Below are 24,415 nucleotides of genomic sequence, written 5' to 3' on the forward strand. Positions count from 1 at the left end.
TCCTCCTGTTTTTGACAAATAAAAAAACCTCCCGAACCTGTCCACGAAGTGGCAAGCATTAAAGCATTAGTACAACAGCACCAGTAAGAGTGGACTGTGCAGGACTCATGGGCCTACGGTACAGTGTACAGAACCGGCGAACCTGTCAAGACCTCAGGATGGCACCCGAGTGCTCTACGAGGCCTCATCGTTATGCATGAGACCTGTGGTTCAAGCCTACATCCCAAAGCTACTCTGTATTCATGAGCCGGACCCCTCCAATGCTTGTCACTCAAACTGTTTCCAGAGTAACTAACTCTCTCAGCTGTGCACCGTACAGAGCAACAGTGTCCACTTCTTCCAGTTCAGTTCTTGCATTGAGTTTGTTACGATCATATATATATACAATATATATGCTGCAAGTTAACCTTCCCCCAAAAATATAACAAGCTGACAAACAGTGTGAAAGGTTGTTTGAATACATAACAGTGAGGTCATGTGACCACCAGCGGCCCAGTGGCCCCGGGAAAGATACGCTGAGAATAAACATGGATACCTTCCAGGCCAATTAGACATCGCAGCACCTATCCCCATCCCATAGACACTGATCTTTCAATTTAGTCGGCCTGGCCCATTCCGGTCTGCTCTCTTCTGCAAATGATTCATTTATCTGAATTCTGGTGTGAGATAAACTACTCTGGTCTGCTGAACTTGCCCCCAAACCTTTCTTTGTTCTCTTTCCTTGACTCCATATAACCTTCCTTTCTCTTAATGTCCTTCATTTTTTTTCTCTTCCCCTGTTTTTATTTTATTTTCCTGAGTGGCCAGACAGCGACGCGGTCAGGGGTCAACCTGACTTGAGCAGCCATTACATTAAATTGATGGCAGGGGGTTCAGGAGCAGTGCAGCCCCTGAACCTGTCCGGGACTCACCCACTTACCACTCCCCCCACCTTTCACTGCCTCCTCACCCCACGCCGACTCCCCCCATGGCCCTCACCAGCCATCCTCCAATCAAAGATGATTACTCCTTCCAGGTCCCCAGGATCAAAGAATTTGGAAGCCATGAACTCATCTCAGTGAATTTCCTCTGGGCTGAACTATTTTCCAAGAGTGAGGCTGGTGGAGGTAGGATGAGATGGATAGAGGGAGAGATGTGGAGAGAGGGGTGAAAAGAGATGACGTAAGAGTGAACTAGTGATTTTTGACAGGCATACAAATATTTCAGGCATAATTCAACAGAGGAGTGTGTGACAGAGAGTTAGGCAGAGAGAGAAAAAAGCTATATGTTAAGGTAAGGAAAATATCTATACAGTACCACAATATTTGTTTACTGGGGGCAGTGGAGGTGGAGCAGGTCGTCTAGTAATGGGAAGATTGCCGGTTCGATCCCCGACTCCTACTGTTAGCGTGCTGATGTGCCTCTGAGCAAGACACTTAACCCCCTAACTGCTACCTGGGCGCCGCCATATGGTAGCCAAGTGCTCCTAGATATGTTAGTTAGTTAGTTGTGTGTGTGTGTGTGTGTGTGTGTGTGTGTGTGTGTGTGTGTGTGTGTGTGTGTGTGTGTGTGTGTGTGTGTGTGTGTGTGTGTGTGTGTGTGTGTGTGTGTGTGTGTGTGGAACGGTATAAACTAAGAACAAGTGAGAGGCGACAAAATCAGGAAATCCCAGATTTGTTGATGACAATCCGCAAAAACTTATAAAGCCTCCAATAAGATAGCAGGGTCAGAGAGGCTGTCTGCAGGATCCAGCCATGAACAGCAGCCATTGATCCGTTGTCTGGGCCCTGTCTTCTGGACCCTGCCGTCTGGGACACAGATATACCCGCACTAATAACGGCTAGACAATTCAGAGAAAGGCTGGACAAACACTTTTTAAACAAAACTGTCTGTTGTGTGGGCCAGGTTTGATGAAACGACGAGGGTTCATGTGAAATCACGGCTTTATTGACCTTGAAATTACACAACGTCTCCAGAAAAAAATAGCTGTAAATACTATTCCCCATGGGTAGGGTTGTCAGAAATATCGATTTTTTAATATATATCGATAATATATATTTAATATATTTCGAATATTTAAAACGGCTTCAATACTCATTTTTCGCAGTACTGATACTGGCTGCGCTTTCTCGCTCTTTCTTCTCTCTGACAGCGTGCCAAGACAGCCCCGCCTCCTCTCACTCACTGCCAGGGTTGTCTCCTTCTCGTCACTTGTCTCATTCGCTCCGGTTTGTTGTACACTGTTAGCAAAATTAAAGATGGCAAGTGCAGAGCCCCCGCGACTGGTTTTGGTTGACAAGGAAAATAGCAGGAGTGCTGTTTGGAAGTACTTTGTATTGGAGGCCTATAAAGAAGGAAAGGCAAAAGACACAAGCAAGCCCATATGCAAGCGACGCTACAGAGCAGTGCTAACTAAAGCTGCTAACACAACCAACTTAGCCAAGCACCTGAAGGACCGACACGCCGACCCTTTATAAAGATTTTCGAGAGGTTGGTGACAGATCCCCTTTCGACATCACTGAAGCATTAATTAAGATGGCCCAGTAAACTGTTGTTGAGAAGTGTGTCCAGGGCTCCCTGACTAACGGCGTCCCAGAGACGATAGAAAATGTGTTGAAAAGGTGTTGGATGAACAGAGCTCTCCCACGGGACGCTCCCGGGACGAAAGGGGAATTCTGGGATTTTATTATCATTATTATTTTTTGCCTATCACTTACAAAATTACAAATTGGATTGAGAGCGCGAGTATTTTTTTCCAATACAGGGGCTGACTACGACTGAGCGTCTCTTCTGTTGTTCTTAGAGGTTGCATTGAGTTACATATGATGTGTTCAAGCTTTATTGAGTAAAAATGAGTTGGGCGAAGGTACATTATAAACGTTATCACGGTGTGTTCAAATGTAATCTTGTAAAATCTAGTTTTTGGTGAGAAACTTAAATACAGTTGTTTGAGGGAGAAATTTGTTGATGTTTTCACGGCAAAATAAAATACATATTAGAGGGGGAACACTAGTTCTAAGCAGCTTATAATACATAATTAAAACTAATGCCAGGATTTTTTTTTAATCAAAGCAAGTATTTTAATAAAAATACAATAATATATTTCCTAATCATTTGAATTGTGTTTTTTTATGCAAATAATAATAGGAGCCTCGGATCATGTCGCTTTCACGATGCTTCTGCTTGGTGTGACCTTACATACTGATTAACATGGCAGCATATCTGAAGTGTTGCCTTGCTGCTTCCATAACGCTGACGTGTTGCCTTTGGTGTGGCCCAGGTGTGAGAGAGAAGAGACGGGGGGCTAGGGCATGGCCGGCTCCAGGGCGGGGTCCGCGTGGCGGCTGCCCAGCCCATTGCACGCCTGCGTTGATCTTGTTGTGCTTCGTCTGTCTCCCAGTGCCAGAACTCAACTCATTACATACACCACACAATAGGCCTAGGGTTTGCAGATGTGGCAGGCGGCCGCGATCTTGCCCATCATGCTCCTGCCCTGGCGTGCTTCCTGTCTGTCCTGCACATACACACCCACACAAATCTTACTCCAAGCAATGCTCCACCAGACCAGGGTCTGCAGGGGAGAAGGGGTGCTAGCGATTGGGTTCAACATGCTTAGAGAACTTGCACTCCTGCATCCTGCAATTTTAACTCCATTTAGCAATAGCACACATTGAGCTCTGGGGTTCCCAGGATGGCAGGGCTTCTCTGGGGACTCGGGGGGTCTTTTGTGGCTGCAGGGCATGGTGCTTGGGGTTTTCCTGTGGTCCTGGAGTGTCTATAGAGGCTTTGGAGGCGGTACGCCATAATTCCGACGTCATATACACTAGTTAAACATATTGGGGCAAGTGCCGTGCACCCACCAGGGGCTCGTCAGACACACACACACACACACACACACACACACACACACACACACACACACACACACACACACACCAAACACCCTCCTGATTAGATCCCTCTCTTTGTCTCCCTCATTTACTGCCATAGCTATCACAGGAAGGGATGTGCCAAATTGCGGTTCCAATTTTCCTGGACTTAATCAATTGTGTTAATGTGTCTATGTTTACGTTTTTCCATGTACATATTTGTTTCTGTGTTTATTGGTTGTTTCTATGTTTATTTGTCTCACCTGTGGTGATTCTCCCCCTCTTGGAGTAGTAATGATGATTAGTTGTTTATAAACCAAAACATGGTAAGATCCTTCTCCAAAGAGGGGGATTGGTGGCTGTCTTGTGTAACAAAAAGCTGTGCTCTTGTCATCCCACAGAGTTATTGCAGCAGTTCTTGATGATTTAAGAATGAATAAAGAGTTGCATTGCAGGTTGAGAACTTGAACTCCACTTGCAGACTAACTCTGTCCTAGATGCATGGCATACAAATACTCTGTGTGGTATGCCCAGCATGCTGACAGCAGTTAAATAAATAAATAAATAAACAAATAAAAGGTAATGGTTATTGGTAATTGGTGGTACAACACTATTTTCAAAGTACAGTTGGCACCTACAGTATGTGAAGGAAGGCATCCCAACTATGGTTATAGATTTACACAGCAAGTTACAATGACAAGGGCGTATGTGTTGCAGAAATATGGTGAGTGTGTTTAGGCGTTGGCGTTATGGATTCGGGGATGTGAGGAATGTTCAGTGGAATTTGATGGTCAAAGTCACAAGGGGATTTCTGGGCTGCAACCCGACCCTCAGCCGTTTATACTTCCTGTTCGATTCTTTATTTCAGCAATACCAGGCACTATTCATGCCATCATTTCTCCAGAGTGGCTTACAACTATTTTTTCACAAGAGGTACATTTGTGTTAAAACAGGCCCAGGTATTCTCTTGTATTGTATTACAAAGCTGGAACCCAAACAAAAAAAACCCATTAAAAACAAACAGCACATGTATATGTTTTAAAGCATGCATTATATAAGATGAAAAGAAGGTTGAAAACATATTTAATAGCTTAGTAGTTTTTGGTGTCACAATATTTCATGAGTCACGCCCAAAGTAATCGTTTCTGTCCCTTCCAGTCTCTCTCGCTCTAGTCCTCTCTACCAATCCTTTCGTTACCCTACCTGCCCCCCTCTCATTTAAGATCCTGTTCCTCCCTTTGTACCCTCCTCCTCCTCCTCCTCTCCACCCCTCGTTCACTAACCGCTCTGTAACATTGAACCTCAACTTCACTCATTGAACCTGTCAGTCTGGATGAGACTGATCATTGGCTCAATAAACTGACTGATCACCGGCCAATTAGATTTTCTTTGTCAGCGTTCATCGGGGGTTCATGACCTCCTCCCCTCCCTGCCCCATCTACTTTTCTGCAGGACTCGATTATTCTACACAACTGCAGGTTGGAAGAGAACAAGAGAGATGTTGGAAGATAACAAGTATAAAAACATACCTCAAGAAAAATAACACCCACAAATGCTAATGAATGTGCAGCATACTGCTTGTCAGCCATCTTGGGAGTACTCCCCAGAGGACGTGCCTTTCTGCCATGCAGCTGCGTGCTGGTGTCCTGATCACATAATCGCAGTACGACCATCCTCTGAGGATGCCTCATGGAGCGTCACGTACTCTGATTGGACAACGACACGTCCACCCAATCAAGCCGGCCCGTGCACGGCGAACAACGGAAGAATGCGGTTGTTATGCTGACTTTAATGGCGACAAAGTAGGGAAGAAGTTTTAGTCTCTTTTGTGTATTTTATTTCTTAAACAAGTTTTCAGACCCCTTCACTTTTTGCACATTTTGTTATGTTACAGCTTCATTCTAAAATAAATTAAATTCAATTTACACACAATAGCCCACAATGATTGAAAATTATTTAAAAATAAAAACTGAAAAATCACATTTACCTAAGTTTTCAGACCCGTTGCTGTGATACTTGCAATTGAGGTCAGGAGCATCCTGTTTCTATTGATCAACCTTGAGATGTTTCTACAACTTCCAGATGCGGAAAATTCTATTGATTGGACATGATTTGGAAAGATACACACCTGCCTATACAAGGTCTTACAATTGACAGTGTTTGTCAGAGCAAAAACCAGGCCATGAGGTCCAACTAATTGTCCCTACCCCTGCGAGATGGGATTATGTCGAGGCACAGATCTAAGGGATATAACATTTCTGCAGTATTGAAGGTCAAGCGGCGTGTGTGGAGGAAACCAGGTACCGCTCATCACCTTGCCAATACACATCCCTACGGTGAAGCATAGTGGTTGCAGCATCATGTTGTGGGGATATTTTTTTGCGGCAGGGACTGGGAGACAAGTAGAAAGATGGACGCAGCAAAGCACAGAGAGACGCTTCAAGAAAACCTGCAGGACCTCAAACTGGGCGAAGGTCACCTGACAACCGGCTGACAACCGACGCTCCGCATCCAACCTGACAGAGTTTGAGAGGATCTGCAGAGAAGTATGGGAGAAATTCCCCAAATACAAGCTTGTATTCGAGCTTGTAGCATCATTCCCCACTTCCGGTCTTCGCTGCCAAATATGCTTCAACAAAGGACTGAATAAAGGGTCTCAATACTTAGGTCAATGTGATATTTGAGTTTTTTCTTTTTAATCATTTTCAAAATTTTCTAAAAACCTGTTTTTGCAGAGCCAAAACGGGTGTGTAGATTTATGAGGAAAAATATATTTAATATGTTTTAGTACAAGGCTGTAACATAACAAAATGTGGAAAAAGAGAAAGGGTCTGAAAACGTTCTTAATGCACTGTGAATGATAACTTAATGGAAAATGATTAACGGTTTGTTAAAAAATGTAATAAATCCATTGTTCATAGAGATTCACACAGTTGCACGTATGCACAAACACATGCTAAAAACACTCTTGTAGTTACACACACACACACATGCACACATCCCCTCTTTTATCCAGGAGTGTGTGCGCGTGAGAGAGAGAGAGAGAGAGAGAGAGAGAGAGAGAGAGAGAGAGAGAGAGAGAGAGAGAGAGAGAGGGAGAGAGAAAGAGAGAGAGATTTGACTCGATAGAATATATCACAGAGATCAGTGTAAAAGCAGAGGGGGCAATGCCAGGGCCAAATCTCGTCCTCTTCTTCTCCTCTGCCTCCTTCCCTCCATTTCTTCATCTCTTGCCATCTTTTCCCTCTCTTTCTATATATTTATCTCCCTCTCTTTCTATAAAGTAGCTCGGCTTTCCCTTCCTTCAGTGGCTCTTCCATTTCTGTTACCCCTTCCACTATCGACCGCTAAGAGTCTCCATCTCTCCTTTCTGCCATTTATTCTTTTGTGTCACGACTTTCAAAAGCTGGTTTGGAGGATAGCTCTTTCGTTGTTCCCCCTTTTCTCCCAGACTTTCGTCATGGACCTTCTCTCGCTTCTGTTTTTGTTTTTTTTCTGTGTTTACCCTTCTCTCGCTCTCTCCTCCCTGAGTGTTTTGTCATCCTGGCTCGTGAAACCAGAGGCATTTTACACACCAGCCTCTTTGCTGCTGAATCAAATGTTGTCGGTTAGGGTGCCGCCATGCCACACCCACACACTTTTAGTGCATGTGTGCGTACTTGTGTGATCATGTGTGTGTGTCTATCTCCAGGAACTCATTAAAATACTTCCTACTCCTCCAGGAGAGCAGCCAATTAGCAGGCAGCCTGATCAAACGGACGGCCCGCCCCCTATGGCCAACACTTCCTTCATTAGCAATCTCCCCCCAAAAGCAGGGATGGATGAGGGGGGTGCAAGGGGAGAGAGAAACAGATTGAGAGAGAAAATTGGAATGACTCGAGAAAGCGGTGTAAAAGAAGACGCGTGAGAGAAAGTGGGCGACAGGAAGGAACGCAGATGTTGTAGAGGAAATGGAAAAACGGGAATACAGCTTCAGAATTACTTTAAGTTGAAACTTGGATGATATATGGTAGTTAGAATCCATTTACTCATACTTATTTTCTGTTTATTATATAATTACATATATCAATTTATTATTGATATTGTGATATGAGACTAGATATCATTAGAGATTTTGGTTTCTGTAATTCTGTGATATAGTTAAATGTTGTCTTCAAGGCTGCCTTACAGCATAGTAATGCCCCCCTTTTTTAATTCATGCCGTGTTCTAGCCAATGCCCCAACCTGCAAATAAAATATGTCAAACATTAAAACAATAAGTCCCCTGCACACTACATGCCCATGTTCTGTTCTGTCTATGACATCCATACATGTATTCTTGTCAGTCTTAATGAAAATTTTTTTTTTTTAAAAGAAACCATATCCACAAAGGCAAATATACATCCACCCTCATGTGTGAACCTCTACAAGGACTCCACCAGAACCTGTATTCACTACTACTATGTCACTCACTACTTCTTGCAGCCAGATGATCCCCCAGGTATTCATCCATGGAGGCCATGAAGGCCATTGGAGGCCTTCTCATCAACTGCACCTCCACCTCCATCGTACCTCCATTCACCTTTCCTCAACCTCCACTCCCACTCATTCTCAAACAAGACTCTGCCTCCCACAGACCCCCTGCTGGAGCAGTCCCAAATAACACCAGTAGGGGGACAGGGGTCAAAATAGGAAAACGCTGGAGGAAGCCTGCTGGTGTCTGTATGTGTGTGTGTGTTCATGCACGTTGCAGTCACGACATGAATATGTATGCAGACCTTTTAGGATGAACAGTGTGTGTGTGTCTGTGCTGGTATGCACATTATCATATGTGTGCTAATTATGTTTGAATGTGAGTCTGTGTTTGTGTGCATGTACTGTATATTCCTTTGTCCTCTGTGTGAGCGTTTTTCTGTGTCCACAACTGCTGTTTTTGTTCGGTGCCTACTGTAAGTGTCTTTGTGTGTGTTTATGTGTGACTGTGTTTATGTGTGGTGTGTGGTGAACGAATTTGTAATGTTCTGCCATTGTTGATTCTATTCCAAAGTACAGAGGCAGACAGAGCCCACCTGCTGTCATGGTAGATGAGTTCACAACAGGACACAAGAGAGCTGCTGGGGCATGTGACAATCTAGCACGCCATGGATGTGTGTGCGTTTCAGTCTGCTTGTAAGTGTGTGGTGTGATTGGGGCAGTGTGTGTAATTATGTTTTCTGTTTTGCTGTTCCTCACAGCAGTATGTACCATATATCTTTTTTTGTGTATATGGAATGCCTGTATGTGTGTGTGTGTGTGTGTATGTGTGTGTGTGTGTGTAAAAAACACACCAGAAACAAAAAAACCACACTGGCACTAATTCGGTGTGTGTGTGTGTGTGTGTGTGTGCGCGCGTGTGTGTGTGTGTGTGTGTGTATGTGTGTATGCTTTTCCAGTGAAAATACGCTTTAATCTGTATTTTAACATGTTTCTCTTAGAATGTACATAAAAGTATGTAATTAATATGTCATTAATGTCTTTAATTAGTCACATTCTCACATAAATCACATTAAACCATTTTCAAACAGGGTTGGAAAAGCATTCCTGCTCCTAGTATCATGTAGGGCTGGGTATTGTGCAGGATCTCGTGATTTCAGATGGCTTACAATACAATTCTATATCAATAGATTGACATTTTATGATTTTATTGACATTTTATGACTATTGCTACCAACTTTTAAATGTACCATTTGACATGCGACATGCATTTGAAATTCTGTCTGATAAAAAAATTTAATATTTACATCCATTTGCAACAATTTGAATCATGTGGAAAATGGTTGTAAAATGTTCAAATAAAAACCCAGCCCGACGATCATGTGTACATTTTCTTTCTAAACAATGTGTCTGCTTACCCTGACCCCTTTTGTGTGTGCACTTCTACATGTATTCATGGAGATGCCTTAATTTGTGTGTTTCATGAAGCAATGGGCTTCATGACACCCTTGGTGCACGTTAATTATGCGCCCCTGTGTTTAGACGTGTGCACGTTTAGCCAAGATCCTTATTGTGTAGCGCAGTGTTGACGAGTGTCAACAGACGTTCAACCCTCCTCCTCCTCCTTCTCTCCCACCACGCCGACCCACTTCTGGCCTCCCCTGCCGGATTCACCGTGCATGTGTCCCTTGTGTCTCGTTCCATATCCCATAATCCTCAGCCCCTGTTGTAAGATCCCTTGTTTCCCCCATTGTCCTCTTCACCAGCCCCCACACCAAGGAGCCGCTGCCTCCTTTCATCTGTGGCCAGGGTCTATGTCTCGCTCTCTCTTTATTTACTCTGCTGCTTCTCTTCTTCTTTTGTGCCATTTTCATCTCTTCTTTTGGTCGTTTTTCATCCTCACCTTCTCTGTTACGCTTGTCATGTTCTCTATTCCCACTTTTCTTCACCTCAATCCACTCCTACTTCACTTCCTCTGTGTTCTGCCTTTTTCCTCTGCTGTATTATGTCTGGTGTTGCTCTTCCAACACGTGCGTCTTTGAGACACATACACGCCACACACACACACACACACACACACACACACACACACACACACACACAGACACACACACACACACACACACACACACACACACACACACACACACACACACACACACACACACACACACACACACACCTACCTTAACCTTCCACCTGATACATACCACATGCAGTTTTACCAGGGATTTCACAGTGAGCCCACACCTACAGATTTTTGCCTTCTGCCTTGGGAGAAAATCCCACGCTGTCACACTCACAATAACCTTGACTTACTTTGTTGTTATAGATTGCCTTGCTTTTGTTCACATACACACACCTGACTTTCTAGACACACATACACCAACTCTCCAGCAGCTGAAATTACTTTGGCAGAACTGTAGGTTTTAGTCTAAAATATGTGTATGGGGAGAATGAAAGCTGTCCAGTTTAGATGTTTGATGAATACAGTTGAACCTAACCGTCAGAGAATTTTTAATACTTGTAATCTAATCAGCATAATTTCTCTGTAACTAGCAGATTACAGCGATCCTTTTTGGTAATGTAATTACGTAACGCCAGTACATGACTGTGCTACCCCTCCACTGTGTAGGCTGGAAGGCAAAGACACCAACCACGTGTGAAGGACGATATCCGCCAGGGGCTGCAAGAAGCACCTGCTGGCTCCCAATTTGGTTGGGACCAGTTCCCAGCAACCCCCCCCATACACTCATCACGTAACGGGGCTGACCGTTACATGATGAGTAACGGGGGCTACCGCCTCCTTTTCCGACCACCTCCTGAAATTGTCTTTTCTCTCTATTCAGTTCTTCATTTTGCTTAATTTTTCCAAGTATAGACAGTATAAGCCTTTAAATACCTCATCTCATAACAGTCTTGGATCATCCACTAAAACAGCACACATTCTCTATTAATGTACATGTACTTATTTGTATGTGGAGGTTCAGGCAAAGCCATGATCTTGTTAAAGTACTCACCTATTACTCTTTTTACTGTATGTATTTGTACAAACAAATAACCTTCACTCATTTGTTTCTTAACATTATTTCAAATCTCATTCTATTTATTTGTGTCTTCCATTTCTGACACATTATGGCTTAAAATAAAAGAAAATGACCCTAAGGGAAACCACAGGCATTGCAACCACACACACACACACACACACACACACACACACACACACACACACACACACACACGAACACACACACATACACACACACACACACACACACACACACACACACACACACACGAACACACACACATACAGTGCCTAAAGTCTTAGATGTGTTATGCACGTCTTACCACCTTGTCTAGACCTTCAGTTGGTTTTCATTCTATTTGAGTCCACTTCTATGCTAGAGGGCATTTGGTACATTTCAAATATAGAGTTTTTGGTTGCATGTTGACAAAAAAAAAGCCTAAAGCATAATTTGAGGTTTCTCAAAATGGAAGGGTATACAAGGTTGGGGGGGTTTCATCTCCACACAGATGTTTTTGTTCTAAGAACAATGGAGAGGCAGTTTAGAAGGTTGTGTCTAAAACGTTTCTGGTCTCTTCTATTTTGGATGAATCTTATCCGCAAAATGTTATGATGACCCTGATGACTCATATCCAACACATGGGAAGCAGGATAAATTGCCTGCATATAGCGTAAAAAACTATTTAATATTAGATCAACAATAACATATACAATATTAGATCAACAATGTCTAGTTCGTTGTCCTTAAGTCACACACTGAACTGCTCTTTCACCTCCCCGGTTGACAACACCGACAGGGCAAAATATAATTGTCCAGTCGCAAATGTAATGTTAATGTGGTGTAACAGCTTCATGAAGTGTCCATGTTAATAAAACAAAACTACAAGCCTGGTTCACAAACCAGTGCTGGCTGATTGATGCTAACAATAAATAGCACAGCAAGCAGGTTGCCAATTTCTCCAATTAGCCCTGCTCCGCACGCTGCCAGGGGGTCTACAAGCCATGGGGGCCGCACTAGCGTGTTGTCAGGCAAGTCGGATAATCAGTCAGGTGGTAAACTAACCAGCCAGCCAGCCCTGCTCCAGACAGCCCAGAAAAAACAAGGCAGATGGTCGTGGGAGAAAAGAGAGAAAAGACAGATTTTGTGTGTAAGTGTGATTGTGTGTGTGTGTGTGTGTGTGTGTGTGTGAGAGAGAGGGAAACATGAAAAAGGAAAAATGGTATGAACATGTCCGTTTCGCAGGAGGAAATGTGGTTAAAAGGAGTGTGTGTGTGCACTGTGACCTCTACACGCTAATTACAGTCATCACAACTAGGCTGAATCTAAACTATTGTTAAAAATAATTGTATCTCTTCAACACCCTGCATCTGTTGATCGTTCCCACGATGGACGTTGGCTCCGTGTGGCCTCCCACCCCCACCACACACCTGCCAGTCGACAGATAAACTGACCAATCAAGCCCTTTCATCCAGAGATCTTCTGTCAGGTATGTGTCACTGACACCCCTCACCCTCCAGCCGAATCCTGGCTGCCATGTGTCCTCCTCACCAAAAAAAAGAGGAATGGCTCTACTGTGAATAGATAGTTGATTGCGGCCCTTGTATGGACAAGTCCCTGATTAATTATATTCATTCAATATAAGGGGGAAAAGCTCTCTGTGCTTTTTGGACCGATGCACACCGAACCTGCCAGAGGATTCTGCCGCTGACTCGGCTGCCTCAGCAGCGACTTGAGTGAGAAAATTGGATTTGTCAACAGTGATCAAATACAATATATATTTTTTAGTTCTGAATGCAGTTTTCTCGCTACCATGTGGATGGGGGGCATGACTCACCTCTGATGATGGACAGCTTTGCGTTGACAGTGATCTCGCCCTCGCTGTTCTCGGCCAAACACTCGTAGATGTTCTCGTCGCGCGGCGCCCGCAGCGGCTGGATACGGAGCACAGCACCGGCGCCCTCGTCGAACTCTATGGTCTGCAGAGTCAGAAAAAGAGACGGTGGGTATGTGTGAATGGCGGGGGATATATTCTGGAAAGTGAGCTGGGTCCAGAATGGTGTACAATGTGCTTTACATTCACACGCCATCTAGCGTACTTTGGAATGTGAGTAAAAAGAAAGATGACACTGCACAGAAACTTATACCAGCATCTTGCCCTCACAATGCATTGTGGGATACACCTTCCAGCGTAGTGTGCCGTGTTTGCATAATACGATATTTCACCAGATGTAGTATGTCATCCTATTTGAGTACTACTTGTTCTTGTACTAATATAGTTGCATTTGCCAGTATACTAGTTAGTTTCCTATGCAGCATGTGTCCAAATCTTTGAGGTACTGAAGCACATTTCTTTGCTTTATTCAACTTTCTTGAATTTATTTTATGCCCCTTTGCACTTAGTAAAGACCCTGAGTTGAATCTACGTGTTAAAAGCACTTCAGAATGTGGTAAATGTTAGAAAATCCCCTTCCTCATAGCAGGATGTCCAAATTTTAAAGCAAAATAAAAATACATCTGCATTTGTTTGTTTTTTTTAAATCTGCAAATGGTTGTCAGTGGTAACCAGTTGATAGTGGAAGTCCCTTCCCTCGGGTAGGAGGAGCCATTGGAGGCAAAGGAAAAGGAGACGATGAGTTTTATCTTTTTGAGAGAACCCATCCAGAGGTGGAAACTTTGTCTTTTGATGTGGAAATGCAGGTGATTCCATCTTTTGAGTTCAGCTTGGTTACGGAGGGAGCGAACGGAACGGTGCATTGCAGTAAGTCCTTAAGGCTCAGCCTGCTAATTAGGCTAACAACACCGCGAGAGCAACGCAAGATAAATATCAAAGCAAACGCCCAGAGGCTGAAACAGAAGGAAAAAAACTTTAACATAACCACTTCAAAACCTCTTTACAAATTTAGTGCTTCAAGGAGCAAAGAAGTCCAATCCAGAAAGAGTTCAGCACTGTTCCTCTCGCTGCCCTGGGCTTTGTACGCCACTTAGCATGCAGCGAAAGCAAACACACAAACATGACATGTCTCCTTCTTTCTTGTTGTTGTCGATTTCTGTCATCTGTCGAGGTACTGTCCCTGCCGCCATCTCTTCTCCCTGTCGGAGGCGTGTGCAACATGCTGCTGGTGCATTACTGAGAGCAACTTTTTAATTAAGAGACACATAATATCAATCAGGACTTTTAGGGACACCATCTGGCATCCCAGTGGAAAACCAAACAACACACACCATAAATAACACTTGGACAAGGCTGTGTGTGGAAAAAGACAGCACTGGGTGCCAGGGTGTAAAGTTAAAGAAATACTGACGTTCAAAACAGTCAGAGGGTTGGCTAACCCCGCTGAACTATTGCTTTCATGATCTGTGTGGGAGACATTCAAAACGGTGCCAACCATTTTCAAACACTGGACTTAGTGTCTGAAATCAAAGAGAAATTATGAAAATTATTGCTTTGCTCAATTTTAACAACTGCTTAGATACCCTTAAAAAGGCAACTAATCACTCTGGAGAAAAGTCATTACTTATTTTCTTCTTCTCTTCTCTTTCTTCTCTTCTCTCCAGCCTCCCTGCACCTTTTCATCCTAAATTGATCCACCTCCACAAGACAAATGGCTGTTGTCAAGTGAGATGGGTACCCTCTACGTGTGCATCGGGCAGTCGTGAGTGCCGGAAGCTGCGGACTCACCTCTATGCGCTGGGAGTTCACCTTCTTGCCTTTCTTGTTCCAGCTCACCCTCGGCTTGGGGTCACCCGTTGCCTGGCACACAAAGGAGACCACGCCCCCCGACACACCAATCTGGTCGACAGGAACTTTACTGAACCGTGGAGGAGCTTGTGAGAGAGAGACAGATAGATAGAAGAGTGAGATGGAACAAAAAAAGGAGAGAAAGATTAGCAGGAGCCAGGAAAGAGTAGGGTCAACAACGCTAAACCAGTTTCTTTAGAGATGCCACTAAATAAGCACATTCCTTTTAATCTCACACACATAAAAAGATAGATGGATAGATGGATAGATAGATAGATAGATAGATAGATAGATAGATAGATAGATAGATAGATAGATAGATAGATAGATAGATAGATAGATAGATAGATAGATAGATAGATAGATAGATAGATAGATAGATAGATAGATAGATAGATAAAATAGTACAGCCCCTATGTAATGAAGCACAGTTCACCAATGAGATGCAGTGATAATAAATATTAATACCTATCGCCCCAATTCCATATTGCTCAGCCCTAGTTGATTGTACTTCAGAAGGTTTGGAATGAATACCTCAACCAAACTGTTGTTTGGACAGGGTTGGGGAATTTCTCACCCATCTCTCGGTGAGGAGAAGGGTGGAGAATTGGTGATGGTGGACAGGCTCAAGACAGAGAGAGAGGGCTAGAGAGAGCTAGAGGGTAAGGGAGAGAGTTGGAGAGATGGAGAACATGCGGAGAACAGGCAGAGAGAGGCAGAAGTGGAGAGAGTGGAGAGCCTCTTGGGGAACTTGTTAAATCTAAAGCACACAGATATGAGAGTATGATCAAACGAGCAGCACGTAATGCAGGATTAATAATTAAGGGACCGTGGGTCGACACTGCTCCCTGGGCCCTGCTAAACACACATGAAGGAGAGTTCCTGCATTCATTACTGGCCAGAGAGAGAGAGAGAGAGATGGAGGGAATAAAGGGGAGAACATGAGTCGGGTAAGAAAAGGGGTGAGAGTACTGCCTCAGGAAAGCAGAGACATTGTGTGTTAAGTTCACCTCATGTTATACACTCCCACATACACTTACTATACACACATTTTGTCTGATGCAAGCATTACAGGCAGAGTATACTAGAGGCCACAGTGATTGCTAAATCATAGAAGCCAGTCTTCACTATTTTATCAACAAGATTGTTGTCACGGAACACAGAGCACAGAAGTCAAACTGTCGCCAAGCTCTACCAGGGATCAACTGATGGCTGATGGTGCATTACCTATGAAGCTGCAAGGGTTGGTTACGGTAGATACACTTTACAATGGATAACACAACACAGCACTTGACACACAAGCAAAACCAAATACCTAACCATTATACACCAAAATCACACGCATATCCAATGAGGAAAGTCCCGCAGTGTCCCTGAACATCAAACGGGACTCTCTGTCTTTGATCCAGAAGCAGAGCAGATAGCTGTGGGGCGGACATGTCTCTCTCGGGGAATCCAGCTCTCTACAAAGCCATGTTAGTCCAAGGTGCCTTTACTGAATGTGCCTCTATATCTGGCAATACCACAGTAAGATGAGGCAAGGGTTTGTGGGAACCCTAAAAATGACATTTCCTGCCACAAGGATTACGCTTTAGAGTTCCCAAAACAGTGAAGTGGAAAATTAGATGGTCAGGAATGGACACTGGACCACCATTAGACTAACGGTGTGACGTTGGACCACCATTGGACTAACGGTCTGAGTCAATGTGCACAAGCAGAACATTCAAGAGCTTGTATTTCACTTGGGACCTCAAAAAACATGCATAGTACACTTGAGGTGGTGACAGCTTGAAAATGTCCCCTACATACACTATGCGGACAGCTCTCACATGCCTCTCACATGTCTCTTATCCCTTGTAAAATCTCACACATTTACAACCATCACAACTGATATCAAACCCAAGGTTTATCTGTGTGCTGTTTCTACACTGTCACGCATTTCCTACCCAACATCTTGGATTGGAGCATGTTGGGGAAAGGTTTTTTCTACCCTGATCACTTGCTATTTCACAAACATTCCTTAATTGGTAGAGTGATACACATTCGATAAGGGAAGGACGCGAGAGTCCTAATAAAGTAATTATTGTTTCATAAGACAGTTTTATCCCTAAGTAACAGTGCCTCTGGAAGTCATCCCATAGTTTTGTGAATCAACTGTTTTTTTTTTGTTTTTTTTTCAATTAAATAGGGCTAAAACTTTCTGTAAAAGAACAAATGGAAGAAAATGGTTATGAAACAATTCTGGAAATAAGTAGCCATTTCCAGACACATAGAAATATTGACCAACAGAAGATTAAAAAAAGTGTCTAGAAAATAATATTTGGTGGCTTTATATAGCATTCCTGAGACTTTTCAACTGGAATTCAACTAGATCCAATCCATACAGAATACCACCAACCTCTTTCAGTTAGACTTCCTCCCTAAAACACAAAACAGCATTCAGCTGAAATGAAATCCGGGGTATCTAGCACAGAATTCCTCTCTCCTCCTTCATTTGACCTACTGTAACTCAGTGTGACCCTTTGTTCTGGGTTGAGACGGAGACAAAGAAGTTCTGTGGCTACAGTCACTAGTCCCAGTTTAGCAACTCTGTAATAACTTTATCTGTGTGCGAAGATACAAACAAAATTTATCTTAAATCGGGTGGTGTTGTTGCAATAAAAACACACATGCTCTCAGGCTTATATAAAGCCTGGTCTAGATGCAAGCCCTGTTGTTTCCAGAGTGCATAAACACCCAACATTGCCGCCATACTTGCCCTGGGGCAACGCTTTACAGGCCAAGGAGAACAGAGAGAATAGCGGAGTACAAGCTGATAAAGTGGAGCAGTTAAAAGTGTCGCCGTTAAGAGCAGGTCCTTTCTGGGTATGTACAGTATGTGTGTGTGGGTGTTCATATAGTTACCCTCAAACACAGTTTGAGGCGGTCCTGTTGCAGGGGAAGGCATAGGTAAGTCAAGAAAATGTTTGCCTGTTGCATGATGCCCTATGACAGTCTTTTACTAGTAATTATAGCTGTTTGTGTGAGAATGTGTTCCAACTATGATGAGAGCAATTAACCTTTTTCAAATTTCCTCGGGTTTGTGCCTCAGGGGTTCTCCTCCCCATTACTGTTGAGTTTGACCCTTTCTTTATTGTGTGACCTCTGACGCCAAACAGCCAGTATTTGTGTGATGGAATTGTGAAAGGCAGCATTCAGGTCACAAAGTGCTTTCTAATTACTTGTTGCGCTGAGTGCTGTCAAAGACCACACCGTGCAATATGCGACAATTTATACCGACAATATTTATATATAGATAAAAGTTATTAAGCTGGAACTTTAACATGCCATAATCGTTCAGCATGAATTAAATACAACAGTTCGCACGTCAATGTCTTATACGATTGGGTGAAGTGGGATTTGAATGGAGAATGTCTTAATGACGGGGTTGCCTCGACAGCCTTAACAACCACCCGCAAACATGGGCACAAGTGCTATAGCAACATATTGTTGACATCTTTATTAAGCTAATACATCATATCTGGAGGGAGGCCACATTCTATCAAAAGTCAAACTTGTTCTCTTTGGACTTGATATTTCTACATGAAATCACATCAATTATGTCCATTGAATAAGGAATGGAATGGTGCAATAGAAGTGTGTACACATGTGTATGTAGTCCTATGCAGGACAACCTACTGACAAACAATAAATTCCTTCAACCCAAGTATCGTAATACACATAGACAAATGCGGCCATACTTAAAAGCATTTGATAATGTTACCAGGACTGGTGTTAGGAACACTGCTTCCCTTGTCAGGTTTAGTATTGGATGTCAGTGTGCCTTTGCCCAGATAAGCACACAAAAAAGGTTTTTATCTTCCTGACGGGGGACCAGGAACCCAACAAAAAAGAACCAGGGACGGGTCCCCAGCTGACTTCACAGGCCCCCAGAATAAGGCATAGCAAGGCAAACACTGTGAAGGAAAGGGAAGGTGCTCGCTCACACTGTGCATGCAGACGTTTGTTTTGCTAATGTAACAACCACCTGCTAGTGACCTGTGCCTCTGTTGGCCCAGATAAGCCAGCCCCGCCAGCACGTTGGTAATATTCTCACAACAGGTGAGAGGTGGAGGAACTCAGACCCAAGACGGCTCAATTTGCTATACTTTGTTGTTTTCCGTCTGGTTTGTGGGGAAATCAGATGATAGAGGATGAGGAGAGCTCCATCTGTATAACTAACACTGTAATCGATCTGTGTGTATGTGGAGAGAGGGGTGGGGGGCAGAAATAGGAGCCATTATCCCTCTGATTTAGGAAAGTGGAGGACAAAATTACATGGAGTCATTCTCTGACAAAGTGGTCAAAAGATGGGGAAAAAAGGCCAATTGTCATCCATCTTGCTGGAAATACATACCTTTCACAGCAAATTGAGGCAGTTTTTACTTACTTTTTCTTTTTTCCCTGTTGTGGTTTGCCGGTTATATTGAGCCCCATTATACTGTAGGTATTAGTACTAACAAAATAATTCTATCTTTGTGTTAGATCTTGTGTGGCACTTGGGTAAGGATTCTATCTCGAGATGTGGCTGGAAATTCAAATACAAATGACATGAGACAAGAAGCTATTCCTCTACTGCATTGTCAGTCTCTTAGAGAAAGAGTAGGATTTCCAATGATGGTAGAGTTTCAACCTATTGCAACGTTACCTTATGGACCTGCTGTAGATTACTCACATTTTAGTCTTTTTTTTTGTTTTACATCACTATGTCTGTCAAAAACTCATTGGCAGTGATCTCCTACGATACAAAGAATTCCATGAAAGAACAACTTTGGGACATTTTATCTGCTGATCCAGAGTGGCCGGTGGAGATTTTACATGCCAACACCTCAACCCACAACAATGCAGTCGCTGTTCCACGGGTGGGCCAATAGAGGAAGCACCGCGGTAAGCGAGGCGGCATTCGGACCAGATTGAGGACACAACGTTACTGTCCACCTCTGCCAAGCATCCTCCTTGCCAATGTCCAGTCCCTGGAGAACAAGATGGATGACCTTCGAGCGAGGATTACATTCCAATGGGATGCCAGAAACTGTTGCGTCCTCTGCCTGACCGAGACATGGCTAAACCCGCTGGTGCCGGATCAAGCCATTCGTCCAGCTGAGGCCTTCTCAGTGTTCCGCACCGACAGATCGGGGTAGTTGGGGAGTCTGTCTCATGATCAACCGCAGCTTGTGTAAACCCAACAACATCAAGACTCTCTCCCGCTCCTGCTCGCCGAACCTGGAACAGCTGACCAACTCATGCCGTCCATTCTACCTTCCCCGGGAATTCAGCACGGTCATCATCACAGCTGTTTTTATTCCACCGCAAGCAGACACCAACACAGCACTATTGGACCTATATGATGTGTTGCGGGCTTCAAAACAAACATTCAGACGCTGCTCAGGTGGTCGCTGGGACTTTAACAGGGCTAACCTTTAAAAAGTTCTGCCTAATTTCCACCAACACATCACATGTGCCACCAGGGGAGATATAACTTTGGACCACTGCTACACACCATACAAGAATGGATACAAGGCCATCTTGCTCCCTGCTTTCGGGAAAGACGATTACGCTACCATCTTGTTACTTCCTGTTTACAGGCCGTGCATCGTACGTGGAACGGTAGCGATGAATGACGTAAAGTGGTGGTCAGATCAATCAGAGGCCGTGCTTCAGGACGCTCTGAGTGACGTCGACTGGGACAAGTTCCAGTCAAGCTCCAGTGACTTCAGCGAGTTTACTGAAGTAACTACGAGCTTCAGAGCTACGTTTGCGGACAGCATCGTTCCCACTGTGAAAGACACCGTGGGTTGATAAATCCATTCACGCCACTCTGAATGCTCACACAGCTGCTTAGAACATTGGTCTTGTATCCGGAAATATGGACAATTACAAAGTGGCGTCATACAAACTGCGGAGGGCTGTGAAGGACGCTAAATGGACATACAGAGACACAGTGGAGCTACAGATGGAGCAACAGACTATTACGAACTACAAGAGCAGCCCCTCCCCAGCCACGAGTCTGGACACCTCTCTAGTCAATGAACTGAACTCCTTTTATTTGAGGCTGGCAACAACACCGCTAGCTTGCTGGCTAATTTGGAGTTATACCACTGGGGATGAGCCCACACTCTCAATGTTTGAGTACGATGTCAGGGGGGCTCTGATGCGTGTGAACACCAGGAAAGCTGCAGGCCCAGATGGCAGACAGTATATGGGTGAGTACTGTAGACCTGTGCTAACCAGCTAGCCCCGGTGATCACTAGGATATTCAACAGCTCCCTGGCGTTGTCGGTGGTCCCGTCCTGCTTCAAGAGATCCCGATCATCCCTGTCCTGAAGATTGCCTCTCCAGCCTGCTTGAATGACGACCATCCAGTGGCCCTTACCTCGGTGGTCATGAAGTTCTTCGAGAGGCTGATTAAGGATTACATCTGCGCCTCCCTCCCCTGCACCGTTAACCTGCTGCAATTTGCGTACCGGCCGAACAGATCTACGGATGACATGGTCTCCCAGGTACTGCACACTACATTCACTCACCTTGATGGACGGAAGGGGGTCTATGTGAGATTGCTGCTCATCTACTACAGATCAGCTTTCAATACCATAGTCCCCACCAGACTGGCTTTCAAGCTGCAGGAGCTAGGACTGAACACTCCGCTGTTGCCTGGATCCTGGACTTCAATGCTCACAACCAAGCCCCAGGTGGTTAGGGTGGGGAGGCACATGTCCAGCACCCTCACCCTGAACACAGGACCCTCCAGGACAGGCGGGCTGTGCAGAGGGTGGTCCGTTCAGCCGGACATACCACTGGAACTAACCTCCCCTCCCTGCAGGACTTATACACCAGGAGGTGTAGTAGCAGAGCCAGCAAGGACATGAAGGATCCTCACCACCCCAACAACGCACTGTTCCAGCTGCTGCGGTTGGGCAAGCGCCTCCGCAGTCACACAGTGAGGACACAGAGACTGAGACAGAGTTTCTTCCCGCAAGCCATTATCACTGTCAATGCTGAACTCACCAGGGGCCCTCACTGAGACACACACATAGGCTCCACTGCCTTACTGTACTGTATGTTGCATGTTACTGTACTGGGTTACTGCATACTGTGCTGTATTGCTGTTCTGTTCAGTGTTACTGTATTGCTGTGCTGTACAGTTATACTGTACTGTATATCTCTACATACGCTACCTCACTTTATTCACATGCTACTTTACTGCTCATATCTGTATATTGATAATAGTCTAGTCCTTTTATTTCTATTTTGTATTCCTATTCAGTATATTACCTTTTTACTCGTATTTTATTCTATTACTAACTGAATTACGTTTTAGGAATCAGTTTGTTTAAATAGTCAATAATTAGTTAGCAATTGTGTTAGTACTTATTGTGCATAATGTCCGGGTGTGTTGCGATGACATTTCACTGCATATACATATGCTGATCTCTCAGCACCTGTGTCACCTCAGGACCTCAGGAGGGACCCACCTAATGCAACCCCAGAGAGCCAAACCCACCCTGTGAGGGAACGAATCAATTGGCCCAAGACAAGCGATACCAAGGATTGGTACCAACTAGACCAAGACCTCAAAAAAGTGCTAGAAGCCACACTAGCAGGGACACAGAGCAGAAAGTCAGTACTTTCACAACAATAACATACAATCTGGCAAGGGAGCGTTTTGGAATGAAGGACAAGAAAGGTAACATCAAGACTGCACACCAGCCAAGCAGAAGAGAAAGGGAAATCCATCGCTTGAGGGAAGAAATTAAGACACTCCACAAACGTTTCAAAAAAAGCCCGGTTGATGAAAGAGAAGGCATCAAGGATATGAAGTGCCAACTCTGGGAACATCTCTGCAGACTCAGAAGAGCAGAAAGCATTTGGAAAAGAAGGAAGGATAGGGAGAACAAAAGAGCAGAGTTCACCAAAGACCCTTTCCGATTCACCAGAACACTACTGGGTAAGGCAAAATCTGGAAGGCTGACTAGCCCCAAAGAAGATGTGAAAGCGTTCTTGAGGGAGACCCACAATGACATCTCCAGAAACCAAGCCCTGGATGCCAACCCAAACATTGACGGAATTGAAACACCTGGAAAAGAGCTCAACATCAGCGAACCATCCTGGAAGGAAGTCCAAAATGTAGTGAAGAAGGCCAGAACAGGACCTGCCCCTGGCCCAAGCGGATACCCTTTAAGGTATATAAGAAATGCCCAATGCTCCTCCGGAGGCTGTGGAAGCTGTTACAGAGGATTTGGAAGAAGGGCATCATTCCATCATGTTGGAAGAAGGCAGAAGGCTGTTCAGTGCCAAAGGAAGAGAACTCCTCAACCATTGATCAATTTAGAACAATCTCACTACTAAGGCTAGAAGAGAAAATCTTCCTTTCTGTACTGGCTAAGAGGATGACCTCATACATGACAGAGAATGGATACATCGACACCGCTATCCATAAAGGTGGAATCCCAGGCTTCTTTGGATACCTGGAACACACCGGAGTTCTCAGTCAGATGATCCAGGAGGTCAAAACCAACAAAGACAACCTGACTGTCGTCTGGCTGGATTTGGCCAATGCCTATGGCTCAATATCTCACACCCTCATCCATGCAGCATTAGACCACTACCACATCCCTCAGCACATCAAGGGAATGATCATCAATTCCTTTGGCAGAATCCAGCTACTTCAAAACAATTTGATTCAAAACAGCCCACTTTACAACTCAGTGGCAAAACCTGGAAAAAGGGATTGTAACTGGCTGTACAATCTCCCCCATCCTCTTCATCATGGGTATGAACCTTCGAATTACAGCAGCTGGGAAAGAAGCCAGAGGTCCAAAAATGGAAGCAGGCATCTGACAACCCCCAATAAGAGGTTACATGGATGACCTTACTGTGACAAGCACAACCCATGTGGAGGCGAGGGTTGCTAACATTTCTGGGCCGCATGGCGATGTGGGCCAGAATGAAGTTTAAGACAAAGAAATCCAGGTGTATGGTGATCAGGAAAGGTACATTGATGAACAGGTTCAAGTTGCAGGTGCACAGAGAAGTGATTCCATCGATAGAGGAGAATCCAATCAAGTGCCTCAGAAAGTGGCTCGACGATTCACTTACCGATAGGAACAACATCACCACTACAGAAAAGCAGACAGAGGAATGGCTGAGAGGGATTGAAAAATCAGGGCTTTACCAACACGGGCCGCTGCCAAGACTCATGTAGCTGGTGACAGTGTATGACGTTTCTATGACAAGCGTAGAAGGAGTGAAGAAGATCAATAAGTACCTCCGAAGATGCTTGGGAATCCCTCCAAGCTTCACTTCAGTAG

General features: G+C 44.3%; 1 protein-coding gene across 1 annotated transcript in view; it reads right to left on the reverse strand.

Annotated features, from left to right (window-relative positions):
• ptprsa (protein tyrosine phosphatase receptor type Sa) overlaps positions 1–24,415 on the reverse strand; it is a 201,221-nt gene that overhangs the window by 118,911 nt on the left and 57,895 nt on the right. Inside the window, exons 3-4 of the mRNA XM_080014935.1 lie at positions 15,009–15,154; positions 13,164–13,305 (exon numbers count right to left, since the gene is read on the reverse strand). Coding sequence (XP_079871061.1) covers positions 13,164–13,305; positions 15,009–15,154 — 288 coding nt within the window. The remainder of the gene's footprint in view (positions 1–13,163; positions 13,306–15,008; positions 15,155–24,415) is intronic.

The sequence above is a fragment of the Zeus faber genome, assembly GCF_960531495.2.
Source record: "Zeus faber genome assembly, chromosome: 1".
NCBI classification, from domain to species: Eukaryota; Metazoa; Chordata; class Actinopteri; order Zeiformes; family Zeidae; genus Zeus; species Zeus faber.